Source organism: Marmota marmota, unplaced genomic scaffold (genome assembly GCF_001458135.2).
Source record: "Marmota marmota marmota unplaced genomic scaffold, marMar, whole genome shotgun sequence".
Taxonomy (NCBI): Eukaryota; Metazoa; Chordata; class Mammalia; order Rodentia; family Sciuridae; genus Marmota; species Marmota marmota.
This window is the reverse complement of record NW_025999999.1, coordinates 17267982-17284891: the sequence shown is the minus strand read 5'-3', so window position 1 is coordinate 17284891 and position 16910 is coordinate 17267982. Positions and strand designations below refer to the sequence as shown.

General features: G+C 48.9%; 1 protein-coding gene across 4 annotated transcripts in view; it reads right to left on the bottom strand.

The window, feature by feature from the left end:
- The window catches only part of Casp7 (caspase 7), a 32496-nt gene extending 16435 nt beyond the window's left edge, over positions 1–16061 (bottom strand). Inside the window, exons 1-2 of one of the 4 annotated variants that reach the window (XM_015494818.2) lie at positions 15933–16061; positions 10382–10491 (exon numbers count right to left, since the gene is read on the bottom strand). In XM_015494818.2, the coding sequence (XP_015350304.1) occupies positions 10382–10491 (110 nt within the window). In that variant the 5' untranslated portion in view covers positions 15933–16061. Of the gene's footprint in view, positions 1–388; positions 979–10381; positions 10492–12150; positions 12211–15261; positions 15383–15932 lie in introns of those variants that run through there. The other 3 variants (XM_015494817.2, XM_048807367.1, XM_048807366.1) reach the window with 3 other exon arrangements.
- Between the last annotated feature and the right edge of the window lie 849 nt (positions 16062–16910).

Genomic DNA, 16910 nt, shown 5'->3' with positions numbered 1-16910 from the left:
GGAGTTTTTACAATCCCCTCTGGGTACCATCGCTGGAGTAGATAAATACAGGTCTCATCCTCTCCCAGATCCCCGGGAGCTGCTCACAACCTGAATGACGCCTTTCTGTGTTTGGAAGGGAAGAGAAGCTTGCAAACCGACTCCTGTTTGTTCCCTAAAGTGCCTCTGTGGACAGGACTCCCAGTAGCTGCTTCGTGTTTGCAGACATTCTTCAGCAAACACTAAGCAGAGCTTGGGCCTGCGCCTCCCCAGGGCTCGGGTTTGCTAGCTACTCTGTCTAAATATTTGGGGGATGATTCATTCATGGCTTCCACAGAGGGCATCCCCATGGTCTTAACACACCACGGCCGGGGCGGAGCAGGGAGGAAAAGGAGGTGCAGGGCGGTACCTGGCGTCCCCATCCGGAAGGGGCCCCCTCTGCAGCAGAAGCAGACTTCGCCCGGCGACGACAGGGAGCGAGTTTCCCTCTTCTCTGTAATAATAAAAACTCAACATGCTCCGAGCTCCGCAGGGGACAGGAGACTGGCACAGGCCCCGCGGGCCTGCGACTGAATCAGCAGTGAGCTGCACGCTGGAGTTTTCCATAGGACCATTCAAACCCCCGCTGGGAAGGTCACACTGGCCTCTCCCTTCTCTGCTGACCGGCAGAAACTGGCCGGCCTCCACCCTGCAGCAGCCCCCACCCCCGGACGCCTCCCCAGGGCCAAGGCAACTTTCTAGGAGCAGCGCGGGGTCCAGGGGGAGGGGAAACCCCTTCCGTGAACGGGCAGCCAGCGGAAGGCGCCTTAAAAGTAAAACCCAGAACAGCGGCGGGAAGGCCGAGCAAGAGGCGGAGTGACCGCGGAACACCGCATCCTGCAGCTCTGTGACATGACGAGCAGGCACACGTGACCCACCGCTCAAGTGCCAGGTCGACTGAAGCCTGCACACGGCACGCACATGCGTGTCAAGATCCGTGGACATGCACCGACGACAGGAAGTGAATCTGTGTTTTATCGAACAGTTCAAGTTCACCAGGCTGTTTTTTCCCTCCTTCTAAAGGTAGTCAGACCAGAAACACCAGGGACATCAGGAGGCTCCAGGACACGCCCAATGCCTTGACCTGCAGAAGCAGCAATGTAAACCCTTCCTGGGGTCCTGCATCGAGGGGACAGCCCTGGGTTAATGAACTTTCCCATCTCGACCCCCAAGTGCGTGGAGGAAGACAAAGACACACAGGACCAAAGCACGCACTCGGCTCCTGGTTTGGAGATGCCTCTCCCAGTGTCTGGGTGGGGACCTGCAGTCAATGCTAACTGCCGGCTGATGGCGGGGTGACCACCCTGCTCCCTGCAGCCCTCCCCACGTGAACTGAGCTCCGGGAGCAAGACAGAACTTAGCACTCTACGTTCTTCTCTGAAACTCAGTTTGCAGAAACATACTGTAAGAGGGGTATGTTAAACCTCTTTAAAACCCAGTGTAAGAGGCCGAGGAGAAGAACAGATCCCTTTCCCCCAAAGCGATTCACATCCATATTTCTTCCTCCCAAAAAAAGGGATGATCAGATCTCTCTCTCTCTCTCTCTCTCTCTGATGATAAAAATGGACAAAGAACTTTAAAAAAAAATCCAGGAGCAATAAAGGCTGGCGTATTTTCAAATAGCCTAGGAGACGGAGCGGAAGACACAGGAGGTGTCTGTGTGTATAGAGGGCAGGCCCAGAGTTCACAACAGCTAAGGTGCCTGGGTCCACACCCGGGCGTCACCCCACCCTTCCTTTCTCTTTCTGAGTGGCACACAAACTCGCCAGCACAGGCCCTCGCCAGACGCAAGGCCAGCGAGCACAGGGCAGAATCACGCAAGGCCTTAGAACATGTTTCTCACTTGGGATCCCCGGCCTTGCTCACTGGGGAGGCCACAGGTCCTGTTCTCATGTGGCTTTTCTAGTACTGGACTTAACCTTCTATACTAACAGCATTTAAATTTCTAGTACTGTGTGTTCTAGTTGGATGTGGTGGGTCCCGCCAAAACTCAGGTTGAAGCTGAACTTCCAGTGTCATGGCATTGAGAGGCAGTGGGACCTTTACGATGTGACTGTGTCATGGACACACTGCCCTCACCAAGGCATCAGTGTCGTTCTCAAGGGACAGGGTGGTTCTAACGCTCCCCTCTCTTTTGTAGATGCCCACTTGCTCTTCTGTTTCCTGTCACAGAGTTGAAGCAACACAAATCCCTCACGAAAAGCCAAACAGAAGCTGGTGCCATGTGGTTGGGCTTCCCAGCCTCCAGAACTGTGGGCCAAAATAAACCTCTGTTCTTTATAAATCATCCAGACTCAGGCATTCTGCTATAGCAACAGGAAGTGGACTAAGACACTCTGAAAATCTGATGATTTACCTCCTTTTCTCACTCTTTTCTTTTCATCTTGATTTTTTTTTTTTCCCTTCTGGAAGAGCTAGAACCCAAAATACCCAAAGAAATTCTATCTGCATAGAGGACGCAGCCTCACAGTTCCTAAACTCTGACCATGTTTCATTTTAGTGGCACGTGGTTCACTACTCCTGAAACGTGCCCTATCGACCAGAGGGAGGGTCCCTGCTATCCTGCTGCAGCAGCTGTCCCTGTACCATCCCACAGCTGAAGTGAAGCAGAAAGTGTGCAGTGTGTATGAAGAATTGAATTTGCTGACCCACTTGGGTGGAAGCAAAGAACTGCTGTTGGCGGATTAATGTGGTTGAACAGCTCGATGCCACCACAGTTGTGGATGGCACTTGACATCAGGGTGGGAGCACTAGACTCCAAGTTAAGTAAGCCTGTATCTTGGTCCTGGTCCTGCTGGGTGACTATAGATACATTACTTTACCTCTCTGGTCTTATTTTTGTTGCTCAAAACAGAAGGGAGTTAGGTAAATGAACTTTTAAGGAGTCTTCCAATTTTAACAATATGATTCTGTGATTTCTTCCTCATTAGATACATTCTGGTTATTTTATTAGATTCTCACACCAATCCACTGGTGTGAGAATGGATATCCCCATGATGCAGATGAGGAAACTGATGCTGAGTAAAGTCACATGACTTGCAGTAGGTCCTCAACTACAGCGTGGGAGGCAGGACCAGGATCTGATCCCAGGTTGTCCAATTGGACTCCACCTCTACTTTTATTTTACTTACTTAGATAACACAGCTGCTTCAATATGGCACTAATATGACTCTGCAAATTTGGGAACAGACATCTATTATTCTTTTTATTTTGGAGCACAACTTTTCATTTCTCTGGTTGTACACAATGTAGAGTCACACAATTTGTGCAGTCATACATGCATCTACGGTAATGATATCCTTTCTCATCCCACCATCTTACCTACCCCTATACCCCCTCCCTAACTAAAATTCCTCCCTCCATTTTTCCCATGCCCTGTCCCCCCATTACAGATCAGCATCCACTTATCAGAGAGGACATTTGGCCTTTGGTTTTCTGGGATCGGCTGACTTCACTTAGCATGTTCTCCAACTCCATCCATTTACCTGCAAATGCCATGATTTTATTCTCTCTTAATGCTGAGTAATATCCATTATGTATACATACCACAGCTTCTTTATCCCTTCATCTACTGAAGGGCATCTGGGTTGGTTCCACAGTTTAGCCATTGAGACACCTACTAGTCTGAAGGCTCAATGTGACATCTTCCTTTACTGAAAAGGAGATGCTCTGGGTGGATTTTCATGTTCCTATGTCTTTAGGGGCCCAGACCTGCCCTCTCTCAGTCAACGGCTGTCAGGGCGCAGCACCGGCCTCATGTGGAAGGAATTCTTTGAATGAACTGAGGTCTGGCCTCTTTCCAGAGCACTGCTTCCTCTCTGAATGAAAAGGTAGCCACCTGATCGTTCTTATAATTACACAAATAACACATTTTAAAAACAGGGATCTGTTTACATACAACACGCCCTGGAGGAGAAGCCCGAGCTGCAGGCAGGAGAAAGAATTATAACCAAGTGGCATTTATTAAGCACCCTCCAGGGGACAGACTGGAAAGCAAGGACGATGCCAAAGCAGCAGCCCATGTGACCCGAGCCTGTGCCTCGAAAATAGGGACTTGGTCACATTTGGAGAATAAGCCTTTGCTCCTGCGCTCTCTCTGTGGGGAGCTGGAAGGATCAACTTGTCAGCCGCTTGGCAGGTCCCCCAGGGGCCCCCGAGGCCGGAAATGTGAGACAGGGGACGGGGATCTGTTTGCCACTTTGCTTTTATTTTCTTGAATTCTGACCCCGAGCATGGCCCAGAGAGGAGCAAGATGCCCTAGGGGAGAACCTCTCCCAGGCAGCTGCTGCGGGGCTTGGACTGCAAGGGCTCTTGGTGGCTCCTGTCATCAGTACCCAACTCCCCTCGCCAGTGGCTTCCACCCACCTTCCCCAGCAGAGTCTGGGTTGGTGCCTAGCCTGACCACCATTTCTGCCATGGCCCTGTCGCTCTGCCTGTCTCCTGGGACCCCCAGCACTGTTTCTCTGAGAAGTGGAGGTCCAGTCCCGGCTCCATGCCTTACCTCCCCTCCTAGCCTCCCCCAGCAACCAGGCTGTATCTTAAAGAAGCCTAGTTAATAGCTGCAGTCCCAGCCTGGGCATTCAATAAACACTGGACTTTACATCTAGTGCAGGGACTGCATGGCTCATGGGGGTGGCAGGTCACCTGTGCTAGGTGCTCCGGGGGTCACCTTTACATCAAGTGAGATCCTTCTTTGCAAGGTGCAGTGGCACATGCTGTAGTCCCAGGGGCTTAGGAGGCTGAGGCAAGAGGATCACGAGTTCAAAGCCAGCCTCAGCAACTCAGTGAGGCCCTAAGCAAGTCAGTAAGCCTCTGTATCTAAATAAATATGTTTTTTAAAAAAGATCCCTCTTCAAGGGCACTGACGACACGGGCCTTGAGCTAGAAACTGTGGCACATAATGAACTTAGACTGTACCCATACCTATTTCCCCTAAATAAATTTTTAACAATACAAACAATAATTTTAAATTATCTTGGGTAATTTTTATCTGTGTTTTCTAAATATTCTTGAATAACCAGAGAATGAGGAACACATTTTTAATATATATATATAAATTTTAAGAAGAGTCAAGAGCAGCCTGGACTAGTCAGGGCCCCTGGAATGGAAATAAAACGATGCTGTCCTGCCACCTAGTGGTCGTGAGAAAAAAGTCAAGACAGAGCTTGGAACTACTGAGGGCCAGAGTCCTACCCAGGCTTCTGGGCAAAGGGGGGCTTCTTTACATTTTTGAGAATCCTGCAAGGTTTCCAGGGGGGCTGGGGGGGCTGTCTTGTTGATGAACTAGAAACAGGTGTGGGGCTCTGCTGCCTCCCTCCCTGTCTCCGTGACGGAGGTGCTGGGCATTCTGGGACAGGGACAGGGATGGAATGAGAGGGAAGCCATCTGCCCCTAGCCGCAAGGAGCATCTGGAGGAGCCAACCACACTCTGGTGGTGGGACACTTGGTGCCTCTCCAACTCCTAGATCCCAAGAAGTCACCAACCTCTGAATGCCATCTCAGGTCGCCCCAATGACTTATGTCTTAGCAGAATAAACAAGCCCAGTTAGAGTCCTGACACTGTCCAGGAGCCTGAAGTGAAGCTGGACACCCACTCTGTGCCTCAGATCACAATCTACGTCTATGACCAGAGGGCACGACTATTCTGTGACCCAGGTGCCACCTTTCCTCATCTCTCTTCTTCAGGCTCTCCTTCCACTTGGTCACAGAGTCCTGTTGCTTTTACCTCCCGGCACCTCCGGAGTCTGAGTGCCCTGTCTCACCTGCCCATCCCACTCGACCTGGACGACTGTCCCAGCCTCCTGGTTTGCTGCCCATCTCCATAGATCCCCTCTCCACTGTAGCTCAGGGTTCCTGCGTCATTTTTTAAAGGCTGTGTTAGTCTGTTTTATGTTGCTGTGACAAAATACCTGAGAAAATCAACTTAAAAGAGGAAAGATTTATTCTGGCCCGCAGCTCATGCGCCTTTGGGGAACATAACAAAGACACAACTGAGCAAACCACTCTACTGCTTAAACCCTTTAGTGACTTCCACTGTCCTTAGGATTGATTCTAAATCACTTGACCCAAGGCCGCCTTCCCTCCACAAATGCAAGGGTTGGAAGGAAGGCTGGGCCACCATGACTCTGGTTCCCACTGCAGCCCTGGGGCCAACACAGAACCTGGGGCATAAAGATGGCAACAGAGGCCCTGGGTGAGAGCTCAGTTTGAGAGGCAGGTGAATGCAGGTTCAAACCTGGGCTCAGCTGCTGATCAACAATGGGACTTGGCTCAAGGGACTTACTTGCTTTCTGTCACTTCAAATAGTTCATGAATGAATGACATAATAAATCATCGACCCAAAAGGGCATCTAGAGTGTTTAATTTTAAAGTTACTGATACTTTCCTAGACAAAAAAATTACACTTAAAAATGAGGTTTAAAAATAGAATAACAACTCTAAATTCTCAGGGTCTGTCATAAATCCTAACTGAACGGTATTCAAACTGACTTCCTCCTGGTCGTGTTATCACTTAACAGGTGGAGAGGGTCAGACGTCTAAAGAATGTAAACAAGCAACCAACATTTTGCCATCTGGAAGAATAAGACATTGAATTACCATCCACTGTAGCTCAATATTCTTTAATAATTCAACAAGCATGTCTTATGCTTCATGCAACTAAAATAAGCATTTCAGATTCAGAAAGTGGCATTTAATTTAAATATTTTGCAAAGATACTTGGGGCTTATTTTGATAATAAGAAACTTGATGTCAGACAAGTACAATGGACCAGAATGTAAGGACTGAGGGGGACAGAAATCACACCACAAATCACAACCACTTAGGCAAAGCAGGGTTTAGGCCAACGTCTTCAAACAGGGTACTCAGCGACTTTGGAAGGGCTGCAGACACGGACACATCCTCAGTTTCCATTTATATGTTTTTCTCCTAAAACTGGTCTGTCCGAAACACCACTACCTTTTCAAATTCACCCACCTCCATTGCATAAAAGAAGAACAGACTTTCGCACCCACCTGAACCTCTCTACATGCTGTCCAAACCTCCAGTCACCTAAGAAGGGACACATAAATATCCTAGAATCAGGCACCGTGGTGGGGCTTCCTGTTACACATGAGTCTGAGAAGAGTGAAGTACACACGGCATTATGGGGTGTTCAGGGCCCCACCTTGAGCTGTTCCAAATTCACTTATGTATTGAAACACACACACACACACACACACACACACCCCAGAATGGACTGAAAGCAAAGCTGGCTCTTGTTTATTGACCTTGCTTCTTTCATCCCCTGATTGTTCCCCCAAATTTCATCAGTGTTGAGCTAGAGTCTGTGAAATCAAAACCAACACTGACTCCAGGAGGTAAACATAGGGCTGGGATTTATATCCTTTCCTTTCACCCTTCCCATCTGCCTGTCCATCCGTCCGTCCATCCATCCATCCATCCATCCATCCAAGAATTTGGATTTAGAATTCAGAAACAAGATGTTCATCACAGGATGCCTAATCAGCATTTCTTGGACTGAAAAATGGAATCAGATCTTCCCTGACAGAAAGCAAGTCCAGTCAGGGTACCTGGGTGCGGAAGCTGGCTGTGCAGGTGACATGGGGGAGGGGGGGCAGTTCCATAAATGAGCAAGTTACGCTGACAGCTCCCAGGTCTTGACATTTGTTTTAAAAGGATAATGACAGATATATACTAAAGCTACTTTAATAATCTTTTCTTGTTGAACGTTTTGAATTAAACAGGTTTGTCCCTATGTAAAAAGGGGAGTGGATTTAATAAACAATTGTTTGGGAAGTTTTGAGTGCATTCTGGGAGAACTTCCCAGAAACTGAAAAAAGAACAATACCTCTAAAGATTGAATAACAAGGCCTTTATAGGTCAGGTAATTTCCAATTCCTTATTTTCAACATAATTGAAAGGGACCCAATCGAGTTGTCATTTTTGGCACAGAACTCAGAAGGAAGAATTAAGATACATTACTATAACAAAATTCCTACCCTCCCATGAACTCACTCATGATTTTTCAGTACATATAGCTTTAAAAATGAAAAACAGGAAAAAGACGAAATATCGAACTTGTTCTTATTCCAGCAACTAGTATTAAAGATTTATTTAGAAACTAATTTTAAAAGCCCACCCGCTTCATTAATAGTTGAGAATGCATTGCAATTTCCATTTAGAATCATTTTGGTAAGGAATTACTTAAAAATATTAATGATTTGTTAACATTTTTTTTAGATCAACTGTGAATTAATAATGGCTTAAATAGTTAACAGTCTAGGATAGATTTCTTTTAACACTCACAATACCTGGAAAATGTCTTAAAATGAACACAGGCACACATAGGCACACATAAATACATCAGGGATGTATTCTGCATTCTATTATATCAGAATAAAATGTAAGGGATGAATTTACAAAATAAAAGAACACCAGAGTTCAGGGGGAAACAAGAAACAACATAAAAACTCGCTCTTGAGAGAGTTGTCCATTTTTTTTTAATCTCTATAGATTTGGATTTCACTGGATATATTTAAAGAAATATTTTTATATCAATGTTTACACACCCCATTCTTTTTCTTCATTTCTGGGGAGTTTAGCAAAGCTTTACAAAGACTTCTAAAATGATGATTAAACAATTCCTGTTTCTCTTTTCACTTAGAGGCTACCTGCTCGTCCCAAATCCTCAAAAACGATGGGAAAAGTAGAATATCTCATTCACAGCTACCTTAACAAAAACTCTCTATGTCACTTGAAAATATACAAGGGACCAGGTAGTTTGGCAACACTACTTAACACTTGAAGGCCGCGGCTCCGAGGAGCTTTCCTGAGGGGTGGGTAAGCTTAGACCAACTTACCTCCTGGCTTTTGAAAGTTCCCAGGGGTTGGGGCTATATTTTTCAAGTATTTCACTGGATATTCTTTTCTTTTGGTACCAGGGATTGAACTCAGGAGCACTCGACCACTGAGCCACATCCCCAGCCCTATTTCGTATTTTATTTAGAGACAGGGTCTCACTGAGTTGCTTAGTGCCTTGATGTTGCTGAGGCTGGCTTTGAACCCAAGATCCTCCTGCCTCAGCCCCCCAAGCTGGTGGGATTTCAGGTGTGCACCACCACACTTGGCCAAAGATCCATTCTTAACCACAGATCTGAGCAACCTCAGTACCCTCTGCACTTAAAGGAGGCACTCTGCAGCTTCTCTCTGGCATCTCGCATGGCCATCCCCATTCCTGTGTTACCTGAACTGCAGTACCTCCACAGAGGGTGTGATCACCAACCTGGCCGCCAGGTCACTAACGGGAAGGTCAAGTGTGCAGACTCTGGACAAAGGGATGAGTCACACGCGGGATAGTGCGAGACTCCCTGGGACTGCTCAGAAAGGTATGCAATTTAAAACCTATGAATGGTTTATTCTGGAATTTCCCACTTCATATTTTGGACACGATTAGCCATGTGTAATCAAAATCTCTAAAAGTAAAACCATGGATAAGGGTGTGGGTGGGGCTGCTGGACAAAGAAGCTAGGTGCTTCTGACCCACGATGGCTCCTGTTTCCTGTCAGGAAGCTCAGCCATGGTCAAAGTTACGAGGGGGGTGCAGGGTCTCTCCATGTCCCCGCAGCCCTGCTCCTTCCTAAATGGACGCACACAGGGGAAGCTTCAAGTAGCCGCACTGGAACCTTCTAGAGTCTCATCTCAGCTTCACCACTGATTGGCTGTCATCAGAAAAGCAACGGTTAAACCTCCTAGTGCCTCAGTTCCCTTATCTGTTAAATGGTGGGGACAACAGAACTGTCCCTGGGACCATGTGGCCTGGGTAAAACACTACCAAGCCAGCACACGAGAGTTTAATAAAGAAAACTATTATTAGTAGTAAATGTCCAATTTACAATTTTGAAAGTAGACTCAAGGAAGGAAGAGATGCGAACAGTCCAGAACATGCACTATCCTCCAGGGCACCAGGCAGGAAGGAGTCCCCCAGCACCGCTGTCCCTTGGCTCCTGGGCCCTGCCTTTGAGTCCATTCCCAACCGGCAGCAGCAGCCCCAGTTCCGCCCTGCAGGTGCCTGCATGTCACCTCTGATGAGAACAGCCCCTCATTCCTGGGAACTTCCCCCAGACACACTGCTACAGAGCAGGAGACCCCTATACCTTGGTCCCCCAACTCCTGAGACAGGAGGGTGCACAAGGGACCCTGGTGTTGTGACATACAATCCACAAGATCCTATGCAAACCTCTAATGTATGGCATGAGCTTCCTTCCCTAAATGTCCCCTCCCCATGGGTGGGTGGAGATGGCAGAGGGTGGCAGGCTCAAGTGGTTGAGGGTTCCTGATGAACTCAGCAAGGAAGGAAACTTACCGGAAGACAGATGAGACAAACGAGGACCGGTCTGGCCTAGCATCCACGACATCTGCACTTGCAGAATCCCCGGCTCCCAGCTCCCCAGTGTGGTCCCCATCATCTGCCATCTGAGAGGAGGAAAAAAAAAAACCAAACAGGCAATTGGTATTCAGTGGCATTGCTGGCCTTGTGATATTTTTAAATGATACTCACTAGGTGACACCGTTTCCAATTAAGCCTGGGGTGAGCAGTTTGCATATTTAAGCTCCAGAATGACTACACCATCAATTAAATACACGAGTGCCAAGTCTATTCCAGGCCTCATTCCAGAGACAGAGCAAAAAGCAGCAAAGGACTCAAAGCCCTGCCTTGCCCACAGGAAGATTCTCAGCCTTCACAGTGTCTGTTCACTGTCCAGTGCATACAGTCAATCATGGGAGGTTTCTATCAACCGGGATCTTCACCACAATTCCTGGCAGGTAATAACGTGCTCATCCTTTGCCTGTTGTTGCTCAAACACAGATCAAGAACACCAGCACCTGGAAGCCACCAAGTCCTCTGTTTCTGATGATTTTACAGGGCTATATCAAGATGGATTTCTATCAAATCACTTTCCTGTTCAGGAATTGTCAAGAAATCTGCAGTGTCCACAAGCTTAGCTCTTAGCCTGTCTCCTTGGGCTTTAAGGGCTTTCCTGACCTATGGCCTGCCACCCGTTTTCGTGAATATAGAGAGTTCCTGTGGAAAGAAGCCCAGCCCGTTCATTGGCATTATCTGTGACTGTTTTCTCGGCAGGCAGAGTTGAGTCATTATGGTCCACAGAGCCAAAAATATTTACTACCTGACTGTTTACCCCGTGCTCATTCCTTCCAAAGCCCTTGTCTTGGTCTTGCTGATTTGCACTCTGCTAATAGCCTGGGTCCGAAGGGCAATATAAATTCATTGTCAAAGGCATCTGGCACACAGAAGGTGGCTTATTAAATGGATATAGAGTGGAAGTTTGGAAGAAACGAATCCCCCAGGGAAAAGACTTAGTTGAGGACAATGCTCTTCTCTCCAAGAGGAGCCCGTCATTAGGATGACTTCTCACAATCTAGTGCTGTTCCATTCCTCATGAAGGGACCAGGGATCCTCTTTGAGCAACAGGGGGAAACCTCTCTAGACTGCGTTTGTACCTGTTCTCAACCTCTGAGCCTCTCAACCGCATTGAGCAGGCCCCAGCTACTGGGGCCAGTTCTGTTCCCCTTCCAGGGCTAGCTGGGGATGGCTGGAAGACAAGAAGGCATCATTCTACAGAACATTTTGTGCTCCAGAGCACAAGTAATGACTTCTGGAGGTGGGGAGAAAGAATCCAGCTCAGAGAGGGATGTCCACAGAGGCCAAGTGATGGCCTGCTGGCCTGGAGCTCCAAGTGTCATTGTGAGCTACCTTCTGGCTGACCTGAGAGACAGCTGGGCAGTGGCGAGGGGCCGGGGGGAGACTTTAGAAGGTCATGGGGTATTGATGGTGGTGAGATTTCATGGACACCCATACTATCCCCAAACTTATGAAGTGTATATTAAATACGCACAATTTTTCCACATCAATTATACCATAATAAAGTATCTTGTTTTGTAAGAAAATCTCTCAAGCCAAAATGTCTCTAAAAAAAAAAAATCAAACATTTATATTTAATATTATCAGGAAAGCTGAGAATCTTGGAGACTCCCTGACTCCCTGTTACTCATTCAGTGAATACCTTCTGGGAGTCCAAAGCCCCAGGCCTGGTCTAGGAGTCAGGGACACACCTGTGAGCAGGGGGACCCTGTCCTGCCATGTGGAAGGACAGACATCCATGACAGATGGCTCAAATGTTGACCTGCAACTGTGGTGGGTACCGGAAGGCAAGCGCTGAGTGGCTACACAGGGGACCTTGATAAGCCACCTAGGAGTGAGGGAAAGTTCTCCAGGGACGAAACAAACTCCCCTGAGATCTGAAAGGGGAAGCGGAGGGCAGGGCAGGGCAGGCGGCACGGGCAGAGGGAGCTCTGTGCTCCTTAAACAGCGGTAGGTTCCATCCAAGGAGGAGCAAGGCTTAAAGTCCCCCACCTTCCCAGCCACAGGGAGAGAGCTTGGGACTCAGCTACAGAGAAGCAGAATTAGGCTGGGTGTTACAGCTCCGTGGCGGGAGCTTTCCCTCCACTCACTGGGCTAGGAGACCTTCTTTCTAGGCCTAAGCATCACCTCTGGCTGACTCTGACCTCAGCTGAGGGTGGCGGGCCTTTCTGCTAACAACTTTGGTTAGCGGTGGACTGGACTCTTGAATCTGCAAGGCTCAGCATCAGTTTCTTCCTCATTCTACCAGGCTGGGCTTGATTGCTGGAAACACCCAAAGGGCCCAAGGTGCGGTTCCTGACCTTGGTGGGGTTCTTCCCAGGCACGCCAACCCTTGGTTTTGACCCCTGGCTTCCTTTCATTCTCACCACCCACAGAGAAAACTCAGGCTGGGCTCAGTTCTGCGTGCTTCCTGGAGAGGGCGCACCTGGCACTATGTTCTTGTATCTGGCCCAATTTCAGGGTCAAGGCTGCAAAGCGCAGACATTCAAGGAACACGGCTTCTCCCACTGTGAACCGTGTCTAATGTCTCTTTAAATGATTTAATAGACGATACCTACTGCTAATGGCCTGGATGTGGTTTGTTCCCCAAGGGTTCACATGTTGGAAAACTGACCCCTAGAACGGGGACACTAAGAGGCAACAGAACTTTTAAGAGATGGAACCCTGCAGGAGGTTATTAGGTCTTGCCGGAGGAGCTGACCCCTTGGAAGAGAGTAAGGTAGCTCTTGTAGGAACCTGAGTTCATTCTCTAGAGAATGAGCCTGGCTATTCCCTGGCTGCTCTGGCTTCCTGTCTTACAACATGCTTTCTTTCTCTGGCATGTGCTCTTGTCGCTGTGGTGGCATTCACCATGAGACCTTCACCAAAGGTGAGCTGATGCTGGGCTGGCATCATGCCCTTGAACCTCCAGAGCTGTGAGCTAAATACACCTCTTTTCAGTATAAAGGGACAAACCTTAGGTATTCCATTATAGTAACAAAAAATTGACTAATACACATCCAAAGCACTAACACGCCAGGCACATAACAAGTCTTAGTTGTTATTACTATTGCCATAACTCACCAGGACTGTACCTGTATGCAGATTGGGAGCTCACCTTAGCCTTTTTTTTTTAATCACTGAAAATTGGCAGGCACCCAATACATATTTCTTTATAGATTAACTGAATAAACTGCATATCAAACAACTGAACCAAAGGGACCCAGGAGGATGGTTAGGAGCCCAGGTGTGGCCACCAGCAGAACTGGGGTTGAATCAGCTCTTGTGTGTATTGGCCACAGAACCTTGGAACAAGTACTCAGCCCCTGAGCTTCAGCACCCTGGTCTGTAAAATGGGAAACGAAGATGCCTAAGTCTCAGGCAGCTGTGAGGACCAAAGAGACAAGGCATGGCACACGCTGAATATTTACAAATATTCTCCATTATCACCTCTGTCCCCAGGACTGAGAGAACACTCAAAGTCAGACTCCACTGATATTTTAAAACAACATCCATATTTAAAACAGCTTTTGTTGGAGACTGGAAAAAAAAAAGATTCCTATAGCGATTTCTAAACAGGCTTAACAGGTGCGCACAAGTTGGGGCAACTGGTACAGAGCTGGGTGGGGGAATTCAGTTATTACGTGATTGTGTTTTTTCCCCCCTAGAAGTTGGGAAACTGAGTAAATAGCAGTTGCTTTCCCTGCCAGGTGACATCACACAATCTGCATCCCACTTCTTGCCCCAATGAAGACATTCTTCCTAAAGGGTCCAAAGAGAAAAAGTCCTGGTGACCTCCTCACCTCCAGTCTCTGGAGGGAGGAAGCTGGGCTCTGCCTGGCACTCAAGCGCTCCACTATGTCACCTGACATTCACAGGTTGCTAGGAGACAGGAAACTAGACACTTGTCTTGCCTAAGAAACTTCAGAGAGGTTAAGTATGCTGCCCAAAGCCACACAGTTTGCACGTGGCAGAAAGTGGACTGTATACCTAGGCAATAGCAGTACGGAGGAGGAAGGTCAGGCTGAGCAGACTCTGAAGGAGGAAACAGTCTGAGTACACAAAGATCAGGCCACGTCAACCAGCGCAGGAGTTCATGGGAAAAGGACTGGGAATAATCCACCCAAACCACCTACAAGTAATTTTACTTCCTTATAAATTGGAAAGCTGATACAAAAGGTGAAAGGACGCAGGAGTCCACACATACGGCCAAGTGTCACCTGGCTCTTTTTCACCCCCTCAAGATACCTCCAAGAGCCCTGCAGCAAAGGGTAGCCCAACAGTGAGCTGAGCGTCAGCATTCTTAACTTTGACAGAGGGCTGCTGGGCACCATCATCCCCTCCTGCATCCGCACAGCGACAATCCGCCCGGGATCGCTGCGATTCCACCTAACAGACGAGGCACGGAGAGGACCAAGGTCCCACGGCCGGAAAGCACCGGCGTGGGAACTGGAACCCAGACCAGTCTGACCAGGGAGCCCTCCCTCCTTCCCTTCCAAGCCACCCCTCCTTCCCCGCCCAATCCCGAATGCAGTGTCCCCAGGCCCCAGGCTCTAGGAGAAAAGGGACGGGAAGCTCAGCAAAGCCAGCAGGAGGGGGCGTGGAGAGTGCTCTCCCTCTGCCCAGACTCGGCGCCCGCGGTCTGGGCCACTCCGCACGCGAAAACCGGTTCCCACAGAGCGGCGGGCGGAGCGAGGGGACCCGGGCGGGAGGGGGGAGANAGGGACCCGGCGGGAGGGGGAGAAGGCAGGGCGGCGGGCGGCGGCAGGAAGCGCGCGGCGGAAGGGTTGCGGAGCGCAAGCGGCTGCGGGGGCCGCGGTTACCGTTCCCACGGCGGCCAGAACCTGCGGCGGTCTCGTCCCACAGCTGCTAGGATCTGGGGCCGCTTTCGCGAAAGCGAAAGTGAAAAGTCCCAAGCTTTAGGGGGCGGAGCCGCCCAGACGGGACGCGGAACCGGGCCAGGCCGCGTGCGCCGCGCCTGGGACTGTGCGCTGCGCAAAGTTGGCGGAGGACGGGCCCCTAGCCGCGCTAACAGCTCTGGCACAGCGCGTAGCGCAGCGGACTACCCGCAAAGTGGCCCCGACCACCGTGCGCACTGTCCTGGGAGGACGCCCTCTGCAAAGCTGGGGAGAGCGCGCCCTGCGACTGTGGTCCCGCGCCATCCCCCGCGCCATCTCGCGCCAACTAGGTGGCGCTCACAGGAAAGCGTGCCGGACGAAGTTTGCAGACTTCTAAAGGATCCCGCCGCGTGCGCAGTTCCCCGGAAAGCACATTCTGCAAAGTCAGCCGCGCTCAAATTGACTCGCAGCGATGGGGACTCTGTCTTGTCACCCCCTCCTACCCTGCCTCCAGTCTGTACCTCTACCTGGGCCTTCGCACCAACTTGAAGGCTCAGTTCCCAAAGCCGGAGGGCTTGTCTCCTGGCCAGACCCTAGACCCCAGCATGTGCAGTTCGCATCCCCCAGGGGCTCCGCGCCTCATACGATGTTGTTACCTTCCCCCAAGACCGAGCCCCTGGGCCAGCTGCGAGGTCGCTGTGGTCTAGAGGCCTCCAGACGTCGCTTCCACTCGTGAGGGCGCCCTCCTTCCCGCGGACGCTAACTCTACTTTCTCTCCAGCAAGTTAGCACCTCGCAATCCAGACAGTTTGCCTAGACGTTGTACCAGAATCGTTCAAGAAGTGTTTACGGAGCGCCCCCAAGTGCCAGCAGTGGGTGTGTGACCGTGAGTTAGCCCAAAGCAGAGAGATTGACTTCCACCCAGACCCTCCAACACACGCCCTCTTTCCCCTTTTGGTTGACATGAGGCAATAACCTCAGCTGATTTTGCTTGCCGGCTCTCTCTCCCTTGTGCCTGAAACGTCAGTGTTATCTCTAAAATTTCACCAGGTAAGATCACTTGGTTTCAAGAAAGACTGGAGTAAGAGTAAGGGAATAATTATAATTGATAAACTCCTGTACATTCCTAAATTCCCACATATTTTTTTCCACTTAAATTTTGTTTTATTTATTTTTTTAATTTGTTTTAATTAGTTACACATGACAGTACAATGATCTTGACATATCATACATTTGAGTCCCCGTATTTTTAATATGCACTTAACATGATTCCTAATACAGGTGCCCACATTCCTATTTAATACCAGTGTTCATGAAGTTTTGGAGTTAAACCATTTTAGATACTAAGATAATTTTATTTAAAAAAAATGGTTGTGAATCATTTGAGAAATCAAGGATCCTGTTGATAAAGCAGATAAGTTACTGTGATGTATGTAACTTGCAAGGCTGGGATATTGGAGGGTTTTCTGAAATACAATGAAACTATGCTAGAAGTGAGAAGGGGACATAACAATTAATCTCTGCTCATTTGATAATGAGGAATCAGGCAGAGAAGCTGCCCACACTCGAGCTTGCTAGTGGCAGAACCAGGATCATGGTGCCTAGAAAAACAGTGAATTTTCCACCCCCAAGAAA